The following is a 22,443-nucleotide window of genomic DNA, read 5'->3' on the forward strand; positions in this document are numbered from 1 at the left end:
ATGTACTAATTGAAAGCAAACTAATGCCTACCTAATAGGTTTCTAGTTTCAGAAAAATCCCAATGGGATTAACCGTACAAGCAGGGAAAACTTAGTAATACTTTGACAATCAAAAACAAGAACATGCGAAATCGGAGATGGTCTTATTGATGAATAGTTCAGTAGTCGAGTTATCAGCCTTATTAGATACAAATATCTGATCATGGAAAAAAGGGAAAAAAAATGGAAAAACCAAACTTCAAGATCTGATTTTTACCAAAGTAATTTTGGAAGAAGTGGCAGAGAAGCTAGAGAATGACTGGTGTTTAACATGTGTATTGGCTCTGTATCTGTAAAATAATGCAAGGTAGATGAAATCCTTATGTCAGTTCATGTCATTTCTACTCCTGTTCGTGTTTCTAGCTGTCTCAGAGAAGACAAAGAATTCATGATACAGATCGCAACAAGACAAGTTAATCAAGATTCCATGTAACGACATTAGCTTTGGCCATGTAGCAGACTTAGAGTATCTGCTGAACACAGGAATCCATTTCTGTACTGTTTTGTTGATGAAGGTAATCTAAATTGATTAGCCCATGCTTGGTTGATATGTCGGTGTTAGTACTGGCCTTGGACTGTAAGTTGTTCTTCTTCTTCTTACATGTATCCAGGTGATGTATATGTATTTAAAGTTAATATAGAGTAACGCCGATTAAAATATTTACGGGTGGTGAAACATTATTTTAAGAGTTTAAATGCAACTGCATACCCAAATATCAAACTCGAAATCTTAATTAAGCTAGAAGAGATTTTTACTATCTTATCTATATGGTCTTAGATTCTGTTCATTTTCAATTTAAGCTTAGATTCTATATATTTAGTCCACCTTTTTAGTGTTTGACTGCGGATAAAATATTATCTCAAGAGTTCTAACGCAGTTGCATACTCAAATATCGAAATCAAAATTTTAATTAAGCTAGAAGAGACTCTTATTGATTTTGTTGCTCTTACACGATTCTAAAACTCCGGAGTAAATTATATAGCTAAACAAACAATCATATTCTAAAATTTCGGAGTAAATTGTACGAAATAGTCAACTAACACCTCATACTTCACTATTTACCTATCAAATACCTCTATTTACTAAATTGATCGTATATAAACACTTGAGTGCTAACTTGGCATATATGTAACTCACGACAGACTCAAAAAGTTAAAAATAAATGGATGCACGTCACCATTATTGTAATAAAAATTCAATTTAATCCTCAATTTTTTCTAAAATATCTTTTTTGATCTCTCTAAATATTTTTATCATTCCATGATTTATGTAATATTTCTTTTTAATCACTATAATTATTTTTAAAGTTTTTTATATTTTTATAAATTAACATATTTCCTCTTAAACTTTTTGACATTTTGAGTGTGCTTGAATTACACTCTTGTGTTAAGTCAACACTCAAGTATTTACATGTTATTAATTCAACAAGTAGAAGTGTCTAATAGGTAAATCGTAAAGTATGAGGTGCTAGTTCACTATTTCATACAAAAAGATGTGTTTGATGATAAATTTTGCCCATGGAAAAGGCCGGAGAATTCACCAGATTAACTTGGCACTAGGACTTCTCATCTTGCTGTACAGCTTTCATTCCAATGTTAACAGACAAGATTATTATAACTGAAGCTGCATCTGTGCCTGTTGTTGCAGGCATGTCATGATTAAGCAAAAGTACTTAAATGTACAAAGCTAAACGTTTACATGATGCTGAGAAAGCATCTTCTTGACCTGGCCCAATAGAATGAATGTGTGATTCTGTAAGAGGATATAATGAAAGAGGAGAGCACATGGGGTGAAATGATAGCTTATTTAAATATGCCTAAACTAGAAAGAAAGCAGAAAGTAGAAAGTTTTTGTGCTAAGCTTCATCATTGAAATTATCCTTTTTTAATGCATTGTAGGTTGGTGATGTGAGGCAAAGACATGATAACCAATGATTAGTTGAAGATTCTACCCTATTAATGGGTCATTAATTGGACACCTTGTATGAAAAGAAAATCAACCGGAAAAAGCTTTTCAGTCATTCATTAAGTTATTTACTTTGCAACAGAGAGGCACATTCAGGAAATGTGACAAGGAAGTTAATGAGAATTAAAGACAGTAAACCTCTGGTTGATGGTGACCCATGGAGCTTATTGCAGAAATGTGAATATAGGATAGAAGATAATGCACAATTGAAGGCAGGTTTTAGGTCATTAAAACTACTAGTCTGGCGATGGTCAAGAATACGAGTCCATACAAAGAAATACAGTAAGAAAACTAACCAAGAAAACTTGCTACTTCTTTCTAGTTTATAAAAAAGCAAACAATCAAAGCAAATCTGATTTGTGAAGAAAAAGCGATGCCTGAACTATCGACAATGAAGCCCACACACACACAAATAAATATATATATATATATATATATATATATATATATATATAGTACGGTGACAATAACAGTTTTACAAAAGCACCCGTTAAATTTACAGCAAAAAGTCTAGCAGAAAAGACGATCACTCTTACATGAAGGCATATGGTAAGAAAGAGGGAAACAATTCACTAGCGCTGATAGGGTAACTTACTGTCAATACAAAAGAAACCAATTTAAATCAGCCACTACTTTGGTGAAACTTCTTAAAGCTTCAATGTTAACTAATCTACCATAAGAGGGATAGCTTGGGATTTAAAAGCCAAGTTCCAATGACCATAACCAAAACCCAAATTGCAGACACTCTCATCAGTATCAACGATTCAATGGGTATGATCAAAGGAGTAATGTGCCACTCACAAATATTCAAAACCAACTAGTCAACAGATGCAAAATTACAAGCAATGTTATAATGGTCTGAAATTCAACTAACATAAAACCAGAAACTGGGTTCTTGCATCTAATTTTAGGGATGACATCCTTCTCCTAAAGAAAACAAACAATGAAATATTCTAAACAACAGTTGGCCTTCATGACTTCAGCAAACAGGCTCGTGACATCTTATCATCAAAGCTGAGCACTGGCTAAATCTAAAATTAACAAAAATTATACCACTAAATGCCAACCAGCATAAGAAAAGGCTCAAAACTGTTTAGTTGCCACTAATATCACATAAAAGGGAAGAAAACTCACATGCTAATTGGTCATCTTTTGTCTAGTTTGTTAGCACTAATATTTGTCTTTGAGCTTACAAACAACCTAATGTGGGGGGCGGCAACTCAATGTCAATGATGATGTATTACTCTACTACTTGCGTGTGTGCAGCGGTGGTTCAAATCTGTCCTTTAATGTGGTTGTCATGGTTATCCAAGGCAAGTATTGCCATATAATGCCAAACTTTGCAAGTTAAACAAGATCATTGACTCTATGGCTAGTAAAAATTCTCGCTTTTAACTGATCCCACAGGCATAACACCATACATTGAACAGATGTAAGAATACATGAAAACAAAAGAGATAGAATCAGAAAAAGAATCATCCTTAAAGGAGTGATTCCAAAATATTCTCGCTGCATTCCACATATGTTTTGTCCAACATCAATTCGAGTTCAATACATCATCTAAACAAAAAGTTTCCTTAGACTTCAATTCAAACAGAAACCATTACTCCATACTTGTTCTCTGCTATTGTAGAACAAGAGGTTACCCTTCAGCGGTACTGCAAGAAAAGAAAAAATAAAGAATGAATACCAATTTCAAAGATCAATAACATTCATTCAATGCATGCAAGTAACTCACAACCATTAATGCATACCTTGATGAAGCCAATTTCTTTGGCATTGCTACGGAAGCACTGTCTGCAGCACATGAGCCCATATTTCCTGATAAGCCCATGGGGATTTCCACAAACACGGCTACACAAAAGCAAAACAGAGATCGGACTCCATAACTCACTATAAAATGTATATCTAAATCATAATCATCTCCACAAATGCATTAACAGCAATAACGCACTGGGAAGCTATATTTGAAACATATTGGACTTCACTTGTAACCATCTCAATCCACAATACAGATACATGAACAACAATAATGATACCTTAACAGAAATTTGCCAGACTTATCAAACCCTGAAACCAATTCATATCAACTTCAAAAATGGCAATATTAAGCTAGTGACTGGGTACAGAAAGATATCAAGAGATTTATGCAAAGCTACAAAATTGTTGCCCGGCCTAAAACTAGGTGCAATTATCTTATACCTAGAGGCTTAACTCACTGTATCATAAACAAGCAATTACTGTCGTTTCCACCTGGGATCAATCTCATTGACAAGATTTTCTATCTGTACCTATATCATATGCTATTCAATATATGTATAAAGCAACCAGCAAACTCTAAGAGAGATTGGCAATAAACAAGCAGCAGCCAATCAAGTAATATAAACAAACATCCCATTCAAACATTAAAAGATAACTTCATAAAAACCAACTTAAAAAAAGGCATTATGTTCACATTAAAGTTTATTCTTTTTGCTTTTACTCTAATTTTCTCGGGAAACAAACACAAACAATAAAACTTTTGTTACCAGGTACGAGAACCAGGCCCGTAGTTCTTAGGGTGAGAGTTCCAAACGTTGGAGTGACCCATGATTTCTTTTGAAGATTTGGAAACGCAGAGCCGCTCGAGAGTTGCAGAAAACTCTAAGATTAGCAGGGGATTTTCGAAGAGTAAAGAAAGTATTTATAGAGATGCCAAACAAAAACCCTAGTCAAACTTTTCATTCGGGTTTGGACCCATGGGTGTGAATCCAAATTTATTTTATGTATTTTCTATTTTCTTTCTACATTCAGTATTTATATTATATGATGGTCTCATGGAAGCGTCAAAATTACAAAAGATAAATATCACACTTTTTAAATTACTAGTTAAATAAAAATTGCCTTAGCCTACATGATATATAAATGAAATAAAAATAAAATTTTGATATAAGTTTCTTTTCATACAAATAATAAAAAATAAATAAAATTATATAATTTTAACTAATTTAATTACTCAATCATCTTTGAGGCGCTTATTAGAAAAATTTTAATAATAATTATAGATCTTCTTAATTTAAAAAGTTTTTCTAACCACTATATCTTGACTCTTCTTGTCAAAAATATTATCTATTATTTTGTAAATAAAATTATTTAATTTTGCTTGTTTTGTAAAAAATATAAGTCTTGAATTCAAATATTTATTTCTATATTAAATAAATTTTTATTTATATGATGATTATAATGAAATGACTATTTTACAAGTCTTGAATTCAAATATTTACCTCTATATTAAATGGATTTTTATTTATATGCTAACTATAATTAATTGACTATTTTATGTTGTTAGTTCAAGCTAATTAGATTTCTCATATATTAAAAAGATAAAAATTATTTAATTAAGATTGGTCATATGGTTTAATTTAGTCAGATTATGCAAAATTTTTAACTAAATAGTTTACAAATAAATTAAACTAAAGTAATTATAAATTGATCTATATTATATTTATTTAACTTCAGTTTAGATAATATATCTTGTCAGTTTATATTATTTATTAATTTTAATAGAATGTTATTTTCAAAAACAAACTAAAATATATATAATCGATGTATGTAGAAATATTTATATTTTATAAAAGTTAAACTATTTATAATTATGTGTAAAAAATATATAACTTGTAATTTATTAAAACCAAAATTATTTCTTTTATTTTATAAAAATATTATAATAAATTAAAAATCTAAAGTAAATTAAAATTAACATCTCACAAAATTAAAATTCATATATAATGGGTTTCAAAAGCAATGAAGAATACCTTCATTTCTTGATAAAAATATAAAGTTCATTAGAAATGAAGATTGGACATTGTCTAACAAAAGTAATTGCTCCACAAAATTAGGAGGATGTTGCCAAACTTTAGAAATATTATCAACAATTGCTTTACTAGCTAAAGCATGTGCTACTCTATTAGCAATTTGTTTAGTGAAAACAATATCCATTATATTGATCATTATAGCAAGTTCTTTACAATTATAAATAATCTTATCAAAGTCAAAATATAATTTTTATATTTTTAAACCATAATTAAACCAAACTAAATCTTTTTTGTTCCATTTAATTTAGAAACCAAAACTAATTCATAATATAATGGTCGATTTGGTTAAACGATGACCAAGCTGGTTATGTATTATTTAATAAATATTTTATAATAAAGCTATTAAATAAATATTTAATTATTTATAAAAGATAAAATAAATAAATAAAATTTAGAAATCTATTTTTTAAAAACTAGCACTCTTCTAAATAAAAACTAACATTCATGAAAGATTAAGTTTAAATTATAATTAAACGAGTTTATCTATGTCTTTATTTAATTTAGGAAGGTATATTCAAATAAAATTTACAAAGATAGTTATAGAGTTTTTAAGTGAGTTACTTTTTAAGAGTTCATAAATTTTTAATAACTTTTTATAAAGTTCATTATCTTATAAATGACTTTTATAAATTTTATCTCTTACAATGTCAAATGCATATTTATGTTCATGAATTTATATTAATTAGTCAGTTTAACACTTGAATTTTCAATTTGACATAATAAACACTTGAATTTTATTCATTTTAATATTTAAATATTTTTAGCTTTTAATTTAACATAACATACACCTGAATTTTTTTTTTGTAATATATAAACACCTTTAGGCAATACACGAGGATGTATTGAATAAAGACACAATGTCAAAAACTATTAAAATATTATAAAAAAAAATTCAGATGTTCGTTAACTTATATCAAAAGTTAGAATATTAAACCGATAAAATAGCTAAAGTTTAGACACATAAATATAGAATTGACCTTTAAAATAATTTTTTTATATTAATAGATTTTTATTAATTTTTATTTATCTATTAACCATTTAGTTGTTATTATTTTTTTATTTTCTTTTTACGTTTACTCCAAATATTATTCCACATATTGTTATCTATATACATAATAGATTTTATCTCATTTTTATATTAAATCTAACTCTACTTAAATTCGTGCTTTATAACACAAATATTTTTTTTTGTGAGAACATTATCTTTTAAGAAAATTAAATATTCATAATTCAATTTGTCTTAAATAAAAAATTTCAAATATATATCATGCTCATAATTTTTTTTTGTATTAACTGTTTGGTAAATATTTAAATAAAAAATAATGCTTTAATACTAGCAAAAAAAATCCAAATAATATTTTTAATTTGTTCAAAATAATCGTTAAATATCACTAGACTTTTTACTTAAAATCCATATTTTTATTAATAAATTCTTAAAAAATTGAACTATATTAAATCAAATTTAGTTCGGGTTTGCTTTAATTATAATTTTAAAAATAAAAATTAAGTCAAAAAATCATTCCAAAAATTTATTTCCAGACTGAAACATTAATTGATTACAGAAAAGAAAGAAAAAGAAAAAATGCTTCTCTCCCCAAAGCACAAATATTCTTACAATTCAGGCCGTCACCGTTTTGTATCGCACTACACAAACTGCTTCAATGGCGAACCAAGCTGCTGCTTCAGGCTCTTCATCTCCTTCTCCTCATCTGGTATTATATCTCATTCCTTTACATAGAATTTAGAGTCTGTTATAGAAAGAAAATATCCGGCTTAGCTTTCGAATACTTTAGTAACCTCCTCTTGTTGTTGTTAATTAAATCATATGTTACGACTATAGCAACAGGGACTTGAAGAAGATGACGAGCTGATGACAGTATACGGGTCGGAATCGGGTTGGGTCGAGGCTAAAACATCTTGTGATCATTTGGGTTCTTTGTCTTCTGATCTCTCACACATTTCAACTCCTGATACTCCTTGTCACAGGTTTAGCAGCTTAAAGAATCAATTTTTATTTTATTTTATTTTTTTGTTGTCTTTTGGGTGGGTTCGGAATGTTTGAAAATGTAAGAAATTATAGAGTTAAAATTTTTAATTCTATTTAGTCAATTCGAATGTTTGGGAATCTAATAGTTGCTTGAATTCAATTCTGTTTAATTTAAACTAGGCATTTTGAAGGAAATGAATTCACACTAAAACTGACATGATTTTCCGAGAATTCAATTCAGTTCACTTCTTGCACAAGATTTGTTGCGATTGATTTTTCTTTTTTCAAATAGAACTGACTTGAAATCTAGCACAAAGAATCAGTAACCAACAAGGCATTTTGAAAGAAATGAAACCATGCCAAATTAGAATTATGTTTACATTGATAAATGAATCTTATAACCATGTATAAATGCTGTTAGTTTTTTTTTTTTAATGTTTTTCTGATATGTGGAACAATCTTTTGCTGTCTTAGGTGCCAACATCCTAGTGAGAACTGGTTATGTTTATCATGTAAGGATGTTCTTTGTAGCCGCTTTGTAAACAAACATATGCTGCAACACTATCACCAAACACACCATTGTGTTGCTCTGAGCTATAGGTATTCCATTTCACGATTGTTTATTTTATTTTTGGAGTAATTTAGCTCTCTTTGCTTTGGAAATATATATTTTCTTATGGGTATCAGCTCCAAAGTTCAAATTTTGATTTTTTTTTTGTTGTTGTGGGTTTTAATTTTGCAAATACAGTGACTTGTCGGTCTGGTGCTTTGCTTGTGATGCATATCTAGATGCCCAAGTGATTATGCAGCTGAGGCCTGTGTATGAGACTGCTTATATACTGAAATTTGGCGAGGCGCCTCCATTTCGTGCGGTCGAGCTGACACAAGATACTACCTCATCTAGCAGTTAGCTCTACAATAGTACTACTGTTAGGGTTAACTTAGTTAATATATTTACAGTTGATTGTAGTTGAAGATAATCGATCCCAAGAAGAAGAAGAAGAAGAAGAAGAAAATAAAATACTACAGTTGGTTTTCATTTTCTGTTTTACAATCTTTTGAAGTTCTGCTTTTTGTCGTTTTGGGAGTGGGTTTTGATCTCTTCACAGAATGAAAGATTATATCATGTTACTAATGATATGGAACTGCATTTTAAGGTTCAGCATAAAAGGCTGGTTCAATAGATGATTCATCCATCCAGTGAAAACAAAATTGATTCGGTAACTCAATAGTATTCCTGTATTGGTATAAATAAACCAGTATTTAACAGTAATAGTAGAATTTTCTTAGTTTCAGTGCATAAATATGTTAATCTCCAAAATTCGATGCAGTTCCTTGCAGATCACATGCTCTTTGCTCACACTCTAGCTTGCCCCACCTAGCATCAACCCGCTCACAGGGAAATACCAATTTGCCAAGGCTGTACAAAATCACCCACATGTAAGCAACACTAAAAAAAAGATTAGGTCAAAAGGTGTAAACCTGATTTGGTTTCATAAATATGAGAGCTGTATGATTTGGTTTCACACCTTTAAACAATCACTTAGTTGTTCTCTACTTTAGACTATCACACAAATGAGCGTCCAAATCCCAGAAGCATTGCCATGTATCACCAGGAAAATGCAGACTTACCTTCTGTTAACTACATTATGCACGTGGCATAACCATTGTGAGAACTCAGTATGTGATCCAGCTTGCACAGGATTTACTCTGAAAAATGTAGTGGCAGCCATTAATGATGCAAATACTCTAGGAAACAAGGTAACCATTTTACTAAAAGCTTCGCTTTTGTAATTTAAAGCAAGGGGGCAAACAAAAGGGAAGAATTGTCCAAGATATTGGAGTATTAACTAGAAATTGTGGAAACTTTGATGTTATTTTTGCACAGGTTTAGAAATGTAAACATGTCAAGGAACAAACAATTCAAGAAATATAAACTTCAGATTAGTCTCATCTTCATAAAAAGCACGTGCAGTTTCATTTTTAGAGATCCCAACACTCAACAGTAAATTCAAGCTAGTGAATTTTGCCACCAAAGCTCCTTTTCTCCATTGTGCTCTGTTAAGGGCAAAATTTACAATAAATTCTAAAAGTAGATTAATAATGTTTTTAAACTGGATCATGAACAAGTACTCTCTTTCTCTCTATCTGTGTGCACATTGCACAAGTAAAATTAGCTTGGTATCTGGGTTGGAGCATAGAGTGGAATGACAAGCGATTACCACAATCCATGAAACAACAAACTCAACACACTCCTTGGGAACACTTTGGGAGTAGGGGATGCAGAAGAACAGAACATACCTCAGAACTTCTCTAAAGTGGTCTGCACATTCCTTGCAAGGGTACATTCGAGATAGTATTGCCATCTGCAAATTAAAGCAGTCTGGGTTAGTTAGTCTTAGCGGTTCTCTATTATTTTGACTAGGAAATCTAGTTTCAGTTCTTATAATAAGTTGATTTATCAGCAACAAATAGTGAATTACAGATAGTTTGAATGCAATAGTTTCTAGTTTAAATTGTTTTGAGACTTATAATTCTTAACAAACAAAAGCTGAGATAATGAACTCTGGCATTTATTATATACATATTATTCTTTCCAAGAAAGTATAGGAGTCAAAACAATAAATAGTGAAATAGTCCTGCAACTCACTAATCCTAGTCCCAGCCAAAATATGACAACCTTGGTTGAGCGCCAAACTTTTGCAAGTTAGTGTGAATCCACTTATGTAACATTTGTTTAATTGCTTCTGATTCCACACTGTGGTGAAGAAATCCTGACTTTTTGACTGAATGCATAAATTTTTTTAAAATTCAATTTAATATACATGGTTCTAGAATGGAATGGACCAAAATGACAGTGAATAACTTTTCAACAACACAAGATGATGCAGTTTCCAAGTCAACTTTCCCTCAATACAAGGACTTTACCCCTACAAGAAATGTAGAGGTTAAATTTTGAGATTTTCCTCAACTTTAGCACTCTATGCTGCAGGCAGCCTATTCTTTGCTCCATAATAGTTATAGAAAACTCTTCACTATCAATTTAATACTCTTGCCTTTCAAGAAAGTTCTCTAGGTCCTCAATCCCTCATATTATGGACTGCTCTCTCTTGACTTATTGTGAACAAGAATCACGTTAAGGCTTCCTCCACATAACAATGGAAAGGAAAATTCAGCTTGATGTAAGCTCAATAATAATTAACTTCAAGGCTAAGCAATGAACAAATAGTAATGCCAAGAAATGGTGTTTAATCATGAGAGCACTGCGAGGCTAAGAGAGTATCATACCAATTGTTTCACATCCTTCTTCTGTTGTCTGGTTGGGTTTTCTGGATACTGAAATAAAACAAAATTTTGTTAAGAAAAAATTTGGATGATCAAGACTTTAGCAATTAAGAAAAAGAAATGCCATGATTTGTTGACACAAAGAAGAGCGAAGCTCTATACTGAAAGCTGTGGAGGTTATAAAGAGCTTCAAGTTAACGAATTGATACAATAAGTGGCAAAATATTGAAAGGAATTTTGTGGTCTTGCTCCTTGTATCAATAAAAGTAAACAGGATAACAGCTCAAACTCTTAATTTTCTTTTCCATTTTTTTACTTCCCGTTTTTTATTGCATGGAACGCATTTTTAGAAGATACTATTGATAAATAATCTAACATATAACAACGTGAAAACCTGGGCAGCAAGTGTGTGAAGGAAAGTCCAAGTAGCTCTTCCAAGCTCCTCTTTAGTCACTGGTGCAGCAGATGTTCCCTGAAGAAATTAAGTCATAAAAATTTAAACAAGCACAAATTTATTTATACAAACATCAATCCTATACTTCCCACACACTAAGTATATTTATAATCTTTCTAAATCACCCTCTATCTACTTAATTGGACTCAAGTATCACCCATTTCAGTTCTTCTATCAGCTCTTTAGCATTATGCTTCTCAGTTGTCAAGTTCATCCTGAATAGAAATTAACGACATCAAATGATCATATAACACATTAGAGTACGGACTTTTTACTGTAGTTTCCAGAATTCCAGCAAACAAACAAATTTTAGGCTTCTTTATATATATATATATATATATATACAAGTTTAGGCTTTAAAGCGAAGTAAATAAGGATTCTAATAAGGACCTATCATCATTCAGGAATTTTGTCAAACAGATAGTGAGCTTAATTTTTATGCCCAAACACACCAAACCAAAACAAGCACTGTACTTTATAACAAAAGCCCAAATTAAAATTCACCACATTGTAGTGAATTTAAGGTTTTTTACCTTATTGAGAATATATTTAGGTTGTTGAATAAGGGCAGTGTCAATATCAGATGTGATTATATTAGACGATGAAATCGAAAAGAGAGGCTTTTTATTAGCAAGCGATGGGTGGTGATTGGATTGGCTTATGAAACTGGAGAAATGGGTCTGGATGCAATTTGATACTTTTTGAAAGGTAAGAAAGAGAGGCTGCAATGGGTTATCAGACATTCTCACAGGAACACAGAAAAAAAAGAGAGATGCAGCTGTAAAGAATAGTGGCTTTGCAGTGGAGATATTTTAATTAGACAAACATTAATGGGGCAAAATGCATAATTAAAATTTATACCAGTAGTAGTTGGTAATCTTTTGGTCGTTTTTACAGTTAACAATTTTGTTCCCTCCCCCCCTACTCGGATTATTTGATCAAAAAAATAAAAGAAAGCCATTCCAAATGAACACGAACATGTTAATAATTACTCCTATAATTGATAGGCCAGTAATCGCTCCTGTAATCGAGGGCCTCGTATCTTTCAGAATCATGAAGATACCCACTTCACTTGCTTCAGTGGCGCGTGTTATTCCACAATGACTATTCTTTTTTATTAGAAACGAGGACATGAATTTTGAACATTTGAGTTGGAGATCGAAATAATAGGAGTTTGTTCAATTTGCCACTGTGCTTCGTTTCTAAATTTAATGATTTTTTAATCTACATTTTTATATATTTAATTCAAATAATTATATTCTAAAAATAATAAAAAATTGAGGATTATTTTTTTAATAAATAAAAAACAATTAAAAAAATTAGTAATGGTTTTTGAAAATTATTATATAATTTAAATATAATTAAATAATTTATAACTCTTATCGCTATTATTTTTGTTACGTTCGCTCCCAATTTTAGCATTTTATCGCCTCCGATATTACTATTATTATTACAGTAACTATAAAAGAATTTTAAAATGCTGATAAATAGTAATAATTCTTATTTTATTAATTTTAAATTAATATATTAATATTTATTTTTTATTTAAATAATTTAATTAGAATCTTTTTATTATAGCTATTCTTCTTTATTTTCCAACCAAATTCAAGCATAATTCATTAAAACTTTTTATCTCTTTGGAGCTTAATCAAATCTAAATAAATTTAATAAATATAAATATAAATTTAATTATTTATCAATTTATTAAAGATATTTATATAAAAAATAATAGCATGTTATGCTTGATAAATTTATAATTCTATCTTAGTAAATATATTCAAATTGAAATTTAATATTTAATATAAATAAAAATATGTGAATTTTATATTTATTGATACAAGAATTTCAAGCTAGCTCATGAGCATATGTACAATTTAGCTCATAAATCTAATGGAACAAGTTTCGATTAGCTTGAACTCGACTAATTTTTCAAATAAGCTCTATTAGTAGAGTTTAAGCAAATCTTTATCGAATTAACTTCAAATAGTTCACGAGTGAATTTATTCATTTATAGTCATAAATGCAAGTTAGAACTTAATTATATAAAAAGAGTGAAAATATTGTTAGAGCTATAAACACCATCATATTTGAAACTCAATTTATAAAGAAATTATTTAAATTTTTATTTAGTTAAACAGGTTATTTTTAAACCAAATGTAATTTCTAATTATTTCAAAACAAATTAAATTCGAGTTTGTTATAAATAATATTGAATTTAGTTCAAATTTTAGAAATTTAACTTGACTTGATTTGATTTTAAAAATTATTAAGAATCAATGTAATTGCAACTCTAATCTTTATAATTATCTTTTATGATATAAATAATGATGCTAAAATGAAAATCTTGATGACTTGAGAAGATCAAATTTGAATAATACACACTGCATTGCCGCTTTAAAGTAACTAAAATAGAACATTTTTTTTTTTAAAAGAATGCACATCAATTTATTATCTATTAATGTAAGATAAAGACGACAAAAGAAAAGAGCAGATAAACGATTAATTAATTATATTATTTACAATTCCTGAATATAATTTAATAGATTTGATGAGTAATTACTTGCATTAATAAAAACAAATTAGGAATAATAGATTTCAATTAAAAAAAACTTAAAAAATTGAATGTATTTAAAAATTCGCAGATAATAGTAATAATTGAGAAATAATAATTAGTTTAAATTTTAAATATTTAATTTTATTAAAATTTTTAAAAAATATTTTTATCATCGATAATAATTTACATCAGAATTTTTAAATTATATTTTATTACTGACAATAATTTTATCGGCGTATTTTAAATTATTAAATAAATAAAACAAAGCTCAATTGGATTTTCTTTTAAAAGGACTGTTCAGAAATGGTTTTTATCTTATCTATTGTCTGTTTTTCAATAGATGGTATTATTTCATTGATATGCTAAAAGAATATGAACAATGACTAGTCCCTATTCCCTATACGCCCCACTCTCTGCCGCAGAGAGTGGGCTTCGTGTTCTTACTTTTGCAGCATATCTTATAATTCAACTTTCTCTCCTTTTCTTTCGATCAATATTCAACTTTCTCTTCTGTTGGTTGCAAAATTTCAACTCCTTCCAGCTCCAAAAAAAGAAATATTAGAGAAAGAATTTAATATTTAGATACTACTTTTAGGAATTCAGGCAGAAACAATTTAATCTAACAGGTAGTTTCTCCGAACAAGTTCTTATCTTTTTGTTGATTGGAATTGAAGAACATGCTTCATAATCCATAAAGGTTTAAGTTTTATGCATAACCCAGTTGGCTAATGAATTATTTCAATTGAATACAGGGTGGAAGTTTGAATCTTTCTTTCTTTTTCCTGTCCTCCCCGTGGATGGGTGAAGAGGGATTACCAGGTGATGTTAAAAACAGAGTCAAAACAGCTCCAAAATTGACATTATTGCCGCTTATTGCTTTGATATTCTATGATGTATCTGGAGGTCCTTTTGGTGTGGAGGATACGGTGAAGGCAGGAGGTGGTCCTTTGCTGTCTTTACTTGGTTTCTTGATATTTCCTTTAATTTGGAGTGTTCCTGAAGCTCTAGTTACAGCAGAGCTAGCCACAAGCTTTCCTGAAAATGGTGGATATGTTATTTGGATATCTTCAGCTTTTGGTAGTTTTTGGGGTTTTCAAGAAGGGTTTTGGAAATGGTTTAGTGGGGTTATGGATAATGCCCTTTATCCTGTGCTGTTTCTTGATTACTTGAAGCATTCTTTTCCCATTTTTAACAGATTAATTGCTCGAATTCCTGCTCTTTTAGGTATTACAGCTTCTTTGACGTATTTGAACTATAGGGGCCTACACATTGTTGGATTTTCAGCTGTTTCACTTGCTGCTTTCTCACTCTTTCCATTTGTTGTAATGGGTATGCTTTCGATTCCTCAAATTAGGCCTAAACAATGGCTGGTTGTAGATTTTAGTAAAGTGGATTGGAGGGAATACTTCAATAGCATGTTTTGGAATCTGAATTATTGGGACAAGGCTAGTACTCTTGCAGGGGAGGTTGAAAACCCCAGTAAGACATTCCCAAAGGCACTATTTGGGGCTGTGATTTTGGTTGTCTCTTCATATTTGGTTCCACTTCTTGCTGGAACTGGGGCTTTGAGGACCTCATCGAGTGAGTGGAGCGATGGATACTTTGCGGAAGTTGGGATGTTAATAGGAGGAGTTTGGCTTAAATGGTGGATCCAAGCGGCTTCCGCTATGTCTAATTTAGGACTATTTGAGGCTGAAATGAGCGGTGATGCCTTTCAGCTTCTTGGCATGAGCGAGATGGGAATGCTCCCAGCTATCTTTGCTAAAAGGTCAGTCATTTTTCTCCGGTTTGGACCTTTATTGCTTTGTTTTCTGTTAATTTTTAGTTCATATTGGAAATTATTGAATTCCGAAGCAACTAAAGCAAAGTAGACCCCGACTCCTTGTAGTTAAGCAGGTAGACAATAAATATTGTGTAGATTTTGTTGGAAATGGATAAATTTAGAAAATATCTAAGAGGCTTCATGGTGACTTCTACCTGTGTCTCCCATGACAATACTTGTGAGATAGAGAAAAGAGCCTTCTGGAGTACCCATTCCAATGCCTAAATCGATAGCTGTAGTTTTCGAACAATTAATGATAGCGAGTGATAGAGAAGAAACTGATCTTTAAACCGCAGTCTCTAGGTTTTATTTATAGGAGTTGGTCATTCTTCCTCGTATTCCCATCTTGTCTTTTTGTTGCACAAGACTTTTAAGAGTTAAAATATCAAAGATGATCATGAATGGTAAGTAAACATACATTTCTTTTACTGAAATTTTGCAGATCAAAATATGGGACGCCGACCATTAGCATACTGTGTTCTGCTACTGGAGTTGTGTTCTTGTCATGGATGAGTTTTCAAGAAATCTTGGAATTTCTGAACTTCTTATATGCCATAGGAATGCTTCTCGAATTTGCAGCTTTTATAAAACTGAGAGTAAAGAAACCAGAACTGCATAGACCTTATAAAGTCCCCTTGGAAACATTTGGTGCAACATTGCTTTGCCTACCTCCTTCAATATTGCTTGTTCTTGTCATGTGCCTGGCTTCTCTAAGAACATTCTTAGTAAGTGGTGCTGTTATTTTTCTTGGATTCATCTTATACCCTACTCTAGTTCAAGCCAAGGACAGGAATTGGATCAAATTTGATGCAGAACAACCAGAAGTACCTTCTTCCAGTACGGTCGCTGCTGACGGCAGTCAAGAAGTTGCAGTTGTAGATGAAGCATCTGTCATGCTTCTTTCAGATCTGTCAACTACAGAAACAGACCAAGAAGGCCACGAGACACAATAAAGATCGTATAGACGTTTCCTTTATTCTATCAATAGAGTATATGAAGCAGCATTATTGTTTAATAATGTCCATATCTTATCTCAGATCCTCAGTGGCTCAAGGAACACATTATTTTGCATTAATCTTTGCTATATATATTCAGTACACGTGGTCTTGTACCACTGAGAAAGGGACTCGGATGTCTCAATTATCTCTAGGAATTTAATATTCAGCATGTTTATATTCTTGAGAAATTGAATGATAGCATTTCATGCTACAAAGAAAAATAATAAATTTTTGGAAAAACTTTGTCTAAATATCATATTTTATTAATTTTAGATAATTAAAACAATATTAGTCATTTAATGTTAAAATATTATTTACTTATATATATACACACCGCTCATTCATATATTGCTAATTTTGTATTAATTGTTGATAACTGATTTAGTTATAATGAGTTGTTGATTCTATCAATTCTATTTTAAATTTTTTTTTTATCAGTTGATAGCTGTTTTTTTATTTATTTATCTAAATAATATTATTCTTATTAAAACTTATTAATAACTAGTTGTTTATCCGTGCGTTGCACGGTTGTTATTATTATTTTGATTTTAAAATTAAATTGACATATACAATTTACTAAAATTTTCAATATTTAATATTGATTTATAAAATTTTAAAAAGTAATAGTGATGTGTCTAACTTAGCACTTAGAAGTGCATAAATCGTAATAAGGGTAAGTTTATCATGATGTTGATTTTTCTATGAACTATTAGGTCACTTATTATAAAGACTAATTATCAACATAAAATAATAAAAGTAAATTTAAACACTTTAAATCAGTATTTTTGAGAGAATAATATTCATAAAGTAAAGTAACCAAACGATAAATAAATATGCAATGCAAATATAAATGCTTATGACTTAAAACTATATGCTAAAAGCAATATTTAGTATAATCATTTACTTAGTAATCTCTTTATTTTACTTTAAGCCTAGATTTAATGAATAAGATAGTGATATGCATTTTCCTTTAATCACTCAAACTAATGATGTAACTAAAGTTTCATATATCTACATATATGGAAGCAAAGTTAGTGTCTCTAAGACATTCAATCTAAATATGTTCATAACAATTACTATTACTAAATTAATATGATGGTTAACTAACAATAATAACTGAAACTAATAAGGATATGAAGGTAAAACAATCATTCATTAAATAAATAAATAACAAAATTCATACAAAAGTAAAAAAGCTAAACTAAACACTTATGAAAACTAGCCTAACATATTTAATCCAATAATCATGGTATCATAGTATTAAATAGAAAGACATAAAATAATAAAGTAAAAGTTCTTTCTAGATCCATAATTTCTTCAAGTAGGAAGATGATTGGTCCCCACTCTCCACTTCTTGAAAAACTTCTTAAATCTTAAAAAGAGCAATGAAAACTAAATTAAAGTGTTTATAGAAAAACTGTAAAGAAAAAAATGATGGACAAATATAGAGAGTAGATAGGAGAGAGCTTTCCTCCTCTTCCTCCTATAACTAGATTTATAGAAATATATACAGAGAAAAGTCCTCCTCTGAGTAAGTCTCCTTAGAGATAAGTATACCAATATAAGTCTATCTGATAAATAAGAATATAAGTATTTTTATCTCCACCAAATACTATCACATAAATAACTCTTAATATAAATTCTAATAATTATACAAAATGACTAAAATATTCCTTGGGCCTTGTAATTTTAGGTCAGGTCTTGCAAATAGCAGTCTATGTGTCTTAATCTTAGATCTTGACTTGAACATGTACAATTAAGCTTCTTTTTGAGTATTTAGCTCCATATTTATCATGTCTTGGCTAATATTACTTGAAGATAGACAATTAAGTTTAAGTGAGGTAAAAACACATATTGTCACCATATTATATATAGAAATTATATTATTAAAACTCTAAAATATCTAAAATATTTATATATAATTTGGACCTACCAAATAGCAAACTAACAATTTTTAACATCCTTAATTTTATAAAATTTTAAGATTTCATTAATGTAATAATATAAAAAAAGTTTTAAGAAATTATTTATTAATTAATTTTAATATTTATATAAATTAACATATCAATATAATTGATATTACTATTTTTTAGGATTAAAGATTTATTATATAACTTGAAACTTAATTTATTATTACATATACTATTAAAAATAAAATTTAAGATGTTATTTTCTAAATTAGAGTTATTATCTAATTACAAAACTAATTTATTAGTTAATATAATATTAAAATATAATTAAAATATATTTTTTCTTATGATATAATTAGTATCATTATCTGACTAGAAAACTATTTACTAATTAATATAATATCATAATATAATTAATGTGCTATTTTTTAGTGTTACAATCAGTGTTTAATTAGGAATGTAAACTATGAATAATAAATTAATAGAAAAAACTATAAAATTACACATAAACTTAAGTCTCATATGTCAAAAGTAAGGGTACATATCAAAACAATAATCTTATGTGTAAAAAATCAAGCATACATGTCAAAAAAATATTTAGTCCGAAATTAGTATATATATAGATAGCTTATTTTAAGTTATCCCATATAATTAATTTCTTAATAATTTTGTAATAAATAGTAATTATTTGAAAATTATACTTAATAGTTAAATAACTCTAATATTTATAATTACGTTATTTAAAATTAAAATTTTTATTGGTGAAATTTTAAACTTAAATTCCTACTTTTAAAATAATTTTTATAAATATTTTTAATAATAAATACAACTAAGCTAATGAAACTAATTATAATATTTTTAATTAGTATAAATTATTTTTATTAATTTATATCATTGACAATAGTATAATAAAATAAAATATATTTAAAAATTAATTCTACATTAAATGATCATTTAACATATTAATAATAATTGTTAATAATATTTTACCAAACAGTTTAATTTATCAGCTATCAACTATCAGCCATTAGCTATCAACTGTGTTGATCATTTAAATTAAACATGCTTTAAAAAGAAAATTAAGTTAATGTAAAGTAAAAACACACCATTATATAACTAAAAAAAATATAATCAATACTCAAAATTAATATGAAACTAATGTTTGTTGATGATAGTTTACCATTTTAATAGATTGTATAGTCGACTGTTCATTGGTCTATAATAAATGAGAAAAAGAAAAAACAAACAAACCCAATTGAGTCTTTTCCACTTATTAAATTGTTTGAAGATTCAATTTTTTATTTTCCACTTTTGTAATGCTGAAAACAGACAGAACAGAGACAGTTATTAAGACAGGGAACAAACAGGGCCCAAAAGTATAATCATTCTTGATGTTATTGTTAATGTCCTAATTTCCTGAAGACAAAATCTAAATAAAAAAAGGCCCATGACTTTGAGCCCTTACAATTTGGCAATGTTCCTCCTAGCACACACGAAAGCCTCCTTCCAAAAACAAAAGTAAAACAAACAACAGACGAAGTCATCGATCACCAACAAAAAGAAAAAAAAATTCCAAACATACAGGATACATGCTAGTAGAAAAGCGAAACCCTATTCCCAACTCTGGTACGTGTATCATTATCTTTGATTCCAATTCTGAATTTATTTATTGGGTTTTCGATTCGTTTCATTAAAAAAAAAATTGGGTTTCAATTATTTTTCGATATTGCTGCTTTTATCTTTCTAATTGTGTCAATTTCAGTTTCCGTTACTGCTGTTTTTGTAATTTTAATTGGCGCTGTTTTTTATTTTAATTTTTTTTTATGTTTAATTCAGTCTTTGAAAAAGTAATGTGTTTTGAGCTAAATTTGTTATGTGGAATTTATTCTTTATTTATTTATTTATTAGAGTTAGAATAATGTCTGCATTTTTATTGATTTTGATTAAATTACTTGCAGATGGAAAGGTGTGTTGGGAACTAGAGTTTTAGGTTTTGGGACTATGGAGAAGGTGCTTATATGATCCGGGTTTTGCTTAAAGTTCCAGATTTCGCAAAGTTAAGCAACTCTGCAAGATAGAGAACGATGTTGTCTAATCAAAATTATACTCGAATAAATACTTTGGAGCTTAAAGCTTTGCTTGTTAAAAAGATTGGGCATGAAAGAGCAGATAAGTACTTTGATCAGCTGACAAGGTTGTTTACTCTTAAAGTAGCCAAGTGTGAATTTGATAAGCTTTGTGTTAGAATTATTGGTCGGGAAAATGTCCCTCTTCACAATCGCCTCATTAGATCCATTGTCAAGAATGCCTGCCTTGCAAATGTTCCCCCACCAAAGGGTATTAAAAGAGTGGGAAGTAGTCTTAATGTCAGAACTGCTAATGGGTATCAGAGAAATTGTCTACAGTCACTTTATGGCGATGCCTTTCCTCCTTCCCCTAGGAAGGGCAGGTCTCCTGTTAATCGAGATCGCAAGTTTAGGGATCGGCCAAGTCCTTTGGGGCCACTTGGGAAGCCTCAAAGTATGGTGTGTGAAGAATTGAATTCCAGGGCTCAAGAGCAACAAAGTGCTACAGAATTGCTTTCACTTGGCAGCAGACCTCCAGCTGAAGTTGCTTCTGTGGAAGAAGGGGAAGAGGTTGAGCAGGCGGCAGGGAGCCCATGTGTTCAAAGTAGAAGCCCAGTTACTGCTCCTCTTGGTGTTTCCATGAATTTAGGTGGAGCTCGTAAGGCTATTTCAAATGTTTCTATATGTAGTAGTCACCTTAGAGAGACCTGTCTGAGTAGTGGCATGCTGCCTGACACAAGATCATTAAGAAGCCGTTTGGAGCGGAAGTTGGAGATGGAGGATCTTAGTGTGTCAGTGGACTGTGTTAATTTGTTGAACAATGCACTGGACTCTTATTTGAAGAAGCTGATTGAGCCATGTATGGGCTTAGCTAGCTCAAGATGTGGACGTGATCATCTAAGAAAGGATAGCGATCAGTTTGCACCTGGTTCCAATGAGATTTTACCTGGGAGATACATGCAAAGACCAACTGAATCCGTTTATGCATCCATGTTGGATTTTCACGCTGCAATGCAGGTGAATCCCCAAATACTTGGAGGTGATTGGGCCACTTCACTTGAGAAAATTTCATTGGGTGCTTTTGAAGAGTGATAAATATCTTTCTAGAAATTGCTCGGAATTCAGCAATTGATGAGAGAGCTTATCAGTTTGTCCCCTGATTAATTTGATGATTCAGGTTTTTGAATATCATTTACTCCAATTTTGCCCTCCAGTTCTTATAGAGCATTTCAAGGACTGCCAAAGGGAATAAGTTGTAGAAGCTGCATAGATTTTAGATAAGATTACAAGGTTGCCTTCAAATGTCAGCAGATGATTGATTGTTGAAGGGACACATGTTTATACAGTAATATGTAAAATTAGGTAAAGGTTAGAGCTCACTATTTTTAGAAGATTACACCATTCTTCCGTTAGGATCCTTTTTTTCTTTTTCTTCTTTATCTGGAATGTACCGAGTATAAATGAAATAAAACACCTTTGATTTTAGAATGATGGTTATGGCTCTTGGT

At 30.0% G+C, this 22,443-nt stretch overlaps 5 protein-coding genes across 6 annotated transcripts; 3 read left to right on the forward strand and 2 right to left on the reverse strand.

The window, feature by feature from the left end:
• Window positions 1-3,463: 3,463 nt before the first annotated feature.
• On the reverse strand, window positions 3,464-4,691 carry LOC8272258 (40S ribosomal protein S29). Its single transcript, XM_015724386.3, has 3 exons — window positions 4,534-4,691; window positions 3,760-3,859; window positions 3,464-3,663 (listed from the first exon to the last, which is right to left on the reverse strand). Exons 1-3 carry the CDS (start codon window positions 4,593-4,595, stop codon window positions 3,655-3,657), a joined length of 171 nt encoding a protein of 56 aa, XP_015579872.1. The 5' UTR covers window positions 4,596-4,691; the 3' UTR covers window positions 3,464-3,654.
• Window positions 4,692-7,306: 2,615 nt separating this feature from the next.
• Window positions 7,307-8,885, forward strand: LOC8272257 (histone deacetylase 6). The gene is made up of 4 exons (XM_015724385.3): window positions 7,307-7,571; window positions 7,700-7,845; window positions 8,321-8,446; window positions 8,595-8,885. The coding sequence occupies exons 1-4, from the start codon at window positions 7,521-7,523 to the stop codon at window positions 8,755-8,757; spliced, it is 486 nt and encodes a 161-aa protein (XP_015579871.1). The 5' UTR covers window positions 7,307-7,520; the 3' UTR covers window positions 8,758-8,885.
• Window positions 8,886-9,058: 173 nt separating this feature from the next.
• On the reverse strand, window positions 9,059-12,440 carry LOC8272256 (FAD-linked sulfhydryl oxidase ERV1). 2 transcript variants are annotated; one of them, XR_007216512.1, is made up of 6 exons: window positions 12,119-12,440; window positions 11,526-11,603; window positions 11,135-11,182; window positions 10,148-10,212; window positions 9,376-9,556; window positions 9,059-9,266 (listed from the first exon to the last, which is right to left on the reverse strand). XR_007216512.1 is itself a non-coding variant. In XM_002527449.4 (6 exons), the coding sequence occupies exons 1-6, from the start codon at window positions 12,326-12,328 to the stop codon at window positions 9,155-9,157; spliced, it is 591 nt and encodes a 196-aa protein (XP_002527495.1). In that variant the 5' UTR covers window positions 12,329-12,440; the 3' UTR covers window positions 9,059-9,154. The 2 variants fall into 2 exon arrangements, 1 of the variants encoding a protein (XP_002527495.1); XM_002527449.4 differs by having other exon boundaries at window positions 9,479-9,556.
• A 2,086-nt stretch (window positions 12,441-14,526) lies between these two features.
• LOC8272255 (probable polyamine transporter At3g19553) lies at window positions 14,527-17,210 on the forward strand. Its single transcript, XM_002527448.4, has 3 exons — window positions 14,527-14,765; window positions 14,892-15,907; window positions 16,404-17,210. The coding sequence occupies exons 2-3, from the start codon at window positions 14,937-14,939 to the stop codon at window positions 16,912-16,914; spliced, it is 1,482 nt and encodes a 493-aa protein (XP_002527494.2). The 5' UTR covers window positions 14,527-14,765; window positions 14,892-14,936; the 3' UTR covers window positions 16,915-17,210.
• A 2,885-nt stretch (window positions 17,211-20,095) lies between these two features.
• LOC8272254 lies at window positions 20,096-22,432 on the forward strand. Its single transcript, XM_002527447.4, has 2 exons — window positions 20,096-20,495; window positions 20,828-22,432. Exon 2 carries the CDS (start codon window positions 20,954-20,956, stop codon window positions 22,025-22,027), a length of 1,074 nt encoding a protein of 357 aa, XP_002527493.1. The 5' UTR covers window positions 20,096-20,495; window positions 20,828-20,953; the 3' UTR covers window positions 22,028-22,432.
• The last annotated feature ends 11 nt before the right edge of the window (window positions 22,433-22,443 follow it).

Source organism: Ricinus communis, chromosome 6 (genome assembly GCF_019578655.1).
Source record: "Ricinus communis isolate WT05 ecotype wild-type chromosome 6, ASM1957865v1, whole genome shotgun sequence".
Taxonomy (NCBI): domain Eukaryota; kingdom Viridiplantae; phylum Streptophyta; class Magnoliopsida; order Malpighiales; family Euphorbiaceae; genus Ricinus; species Ricinus communis.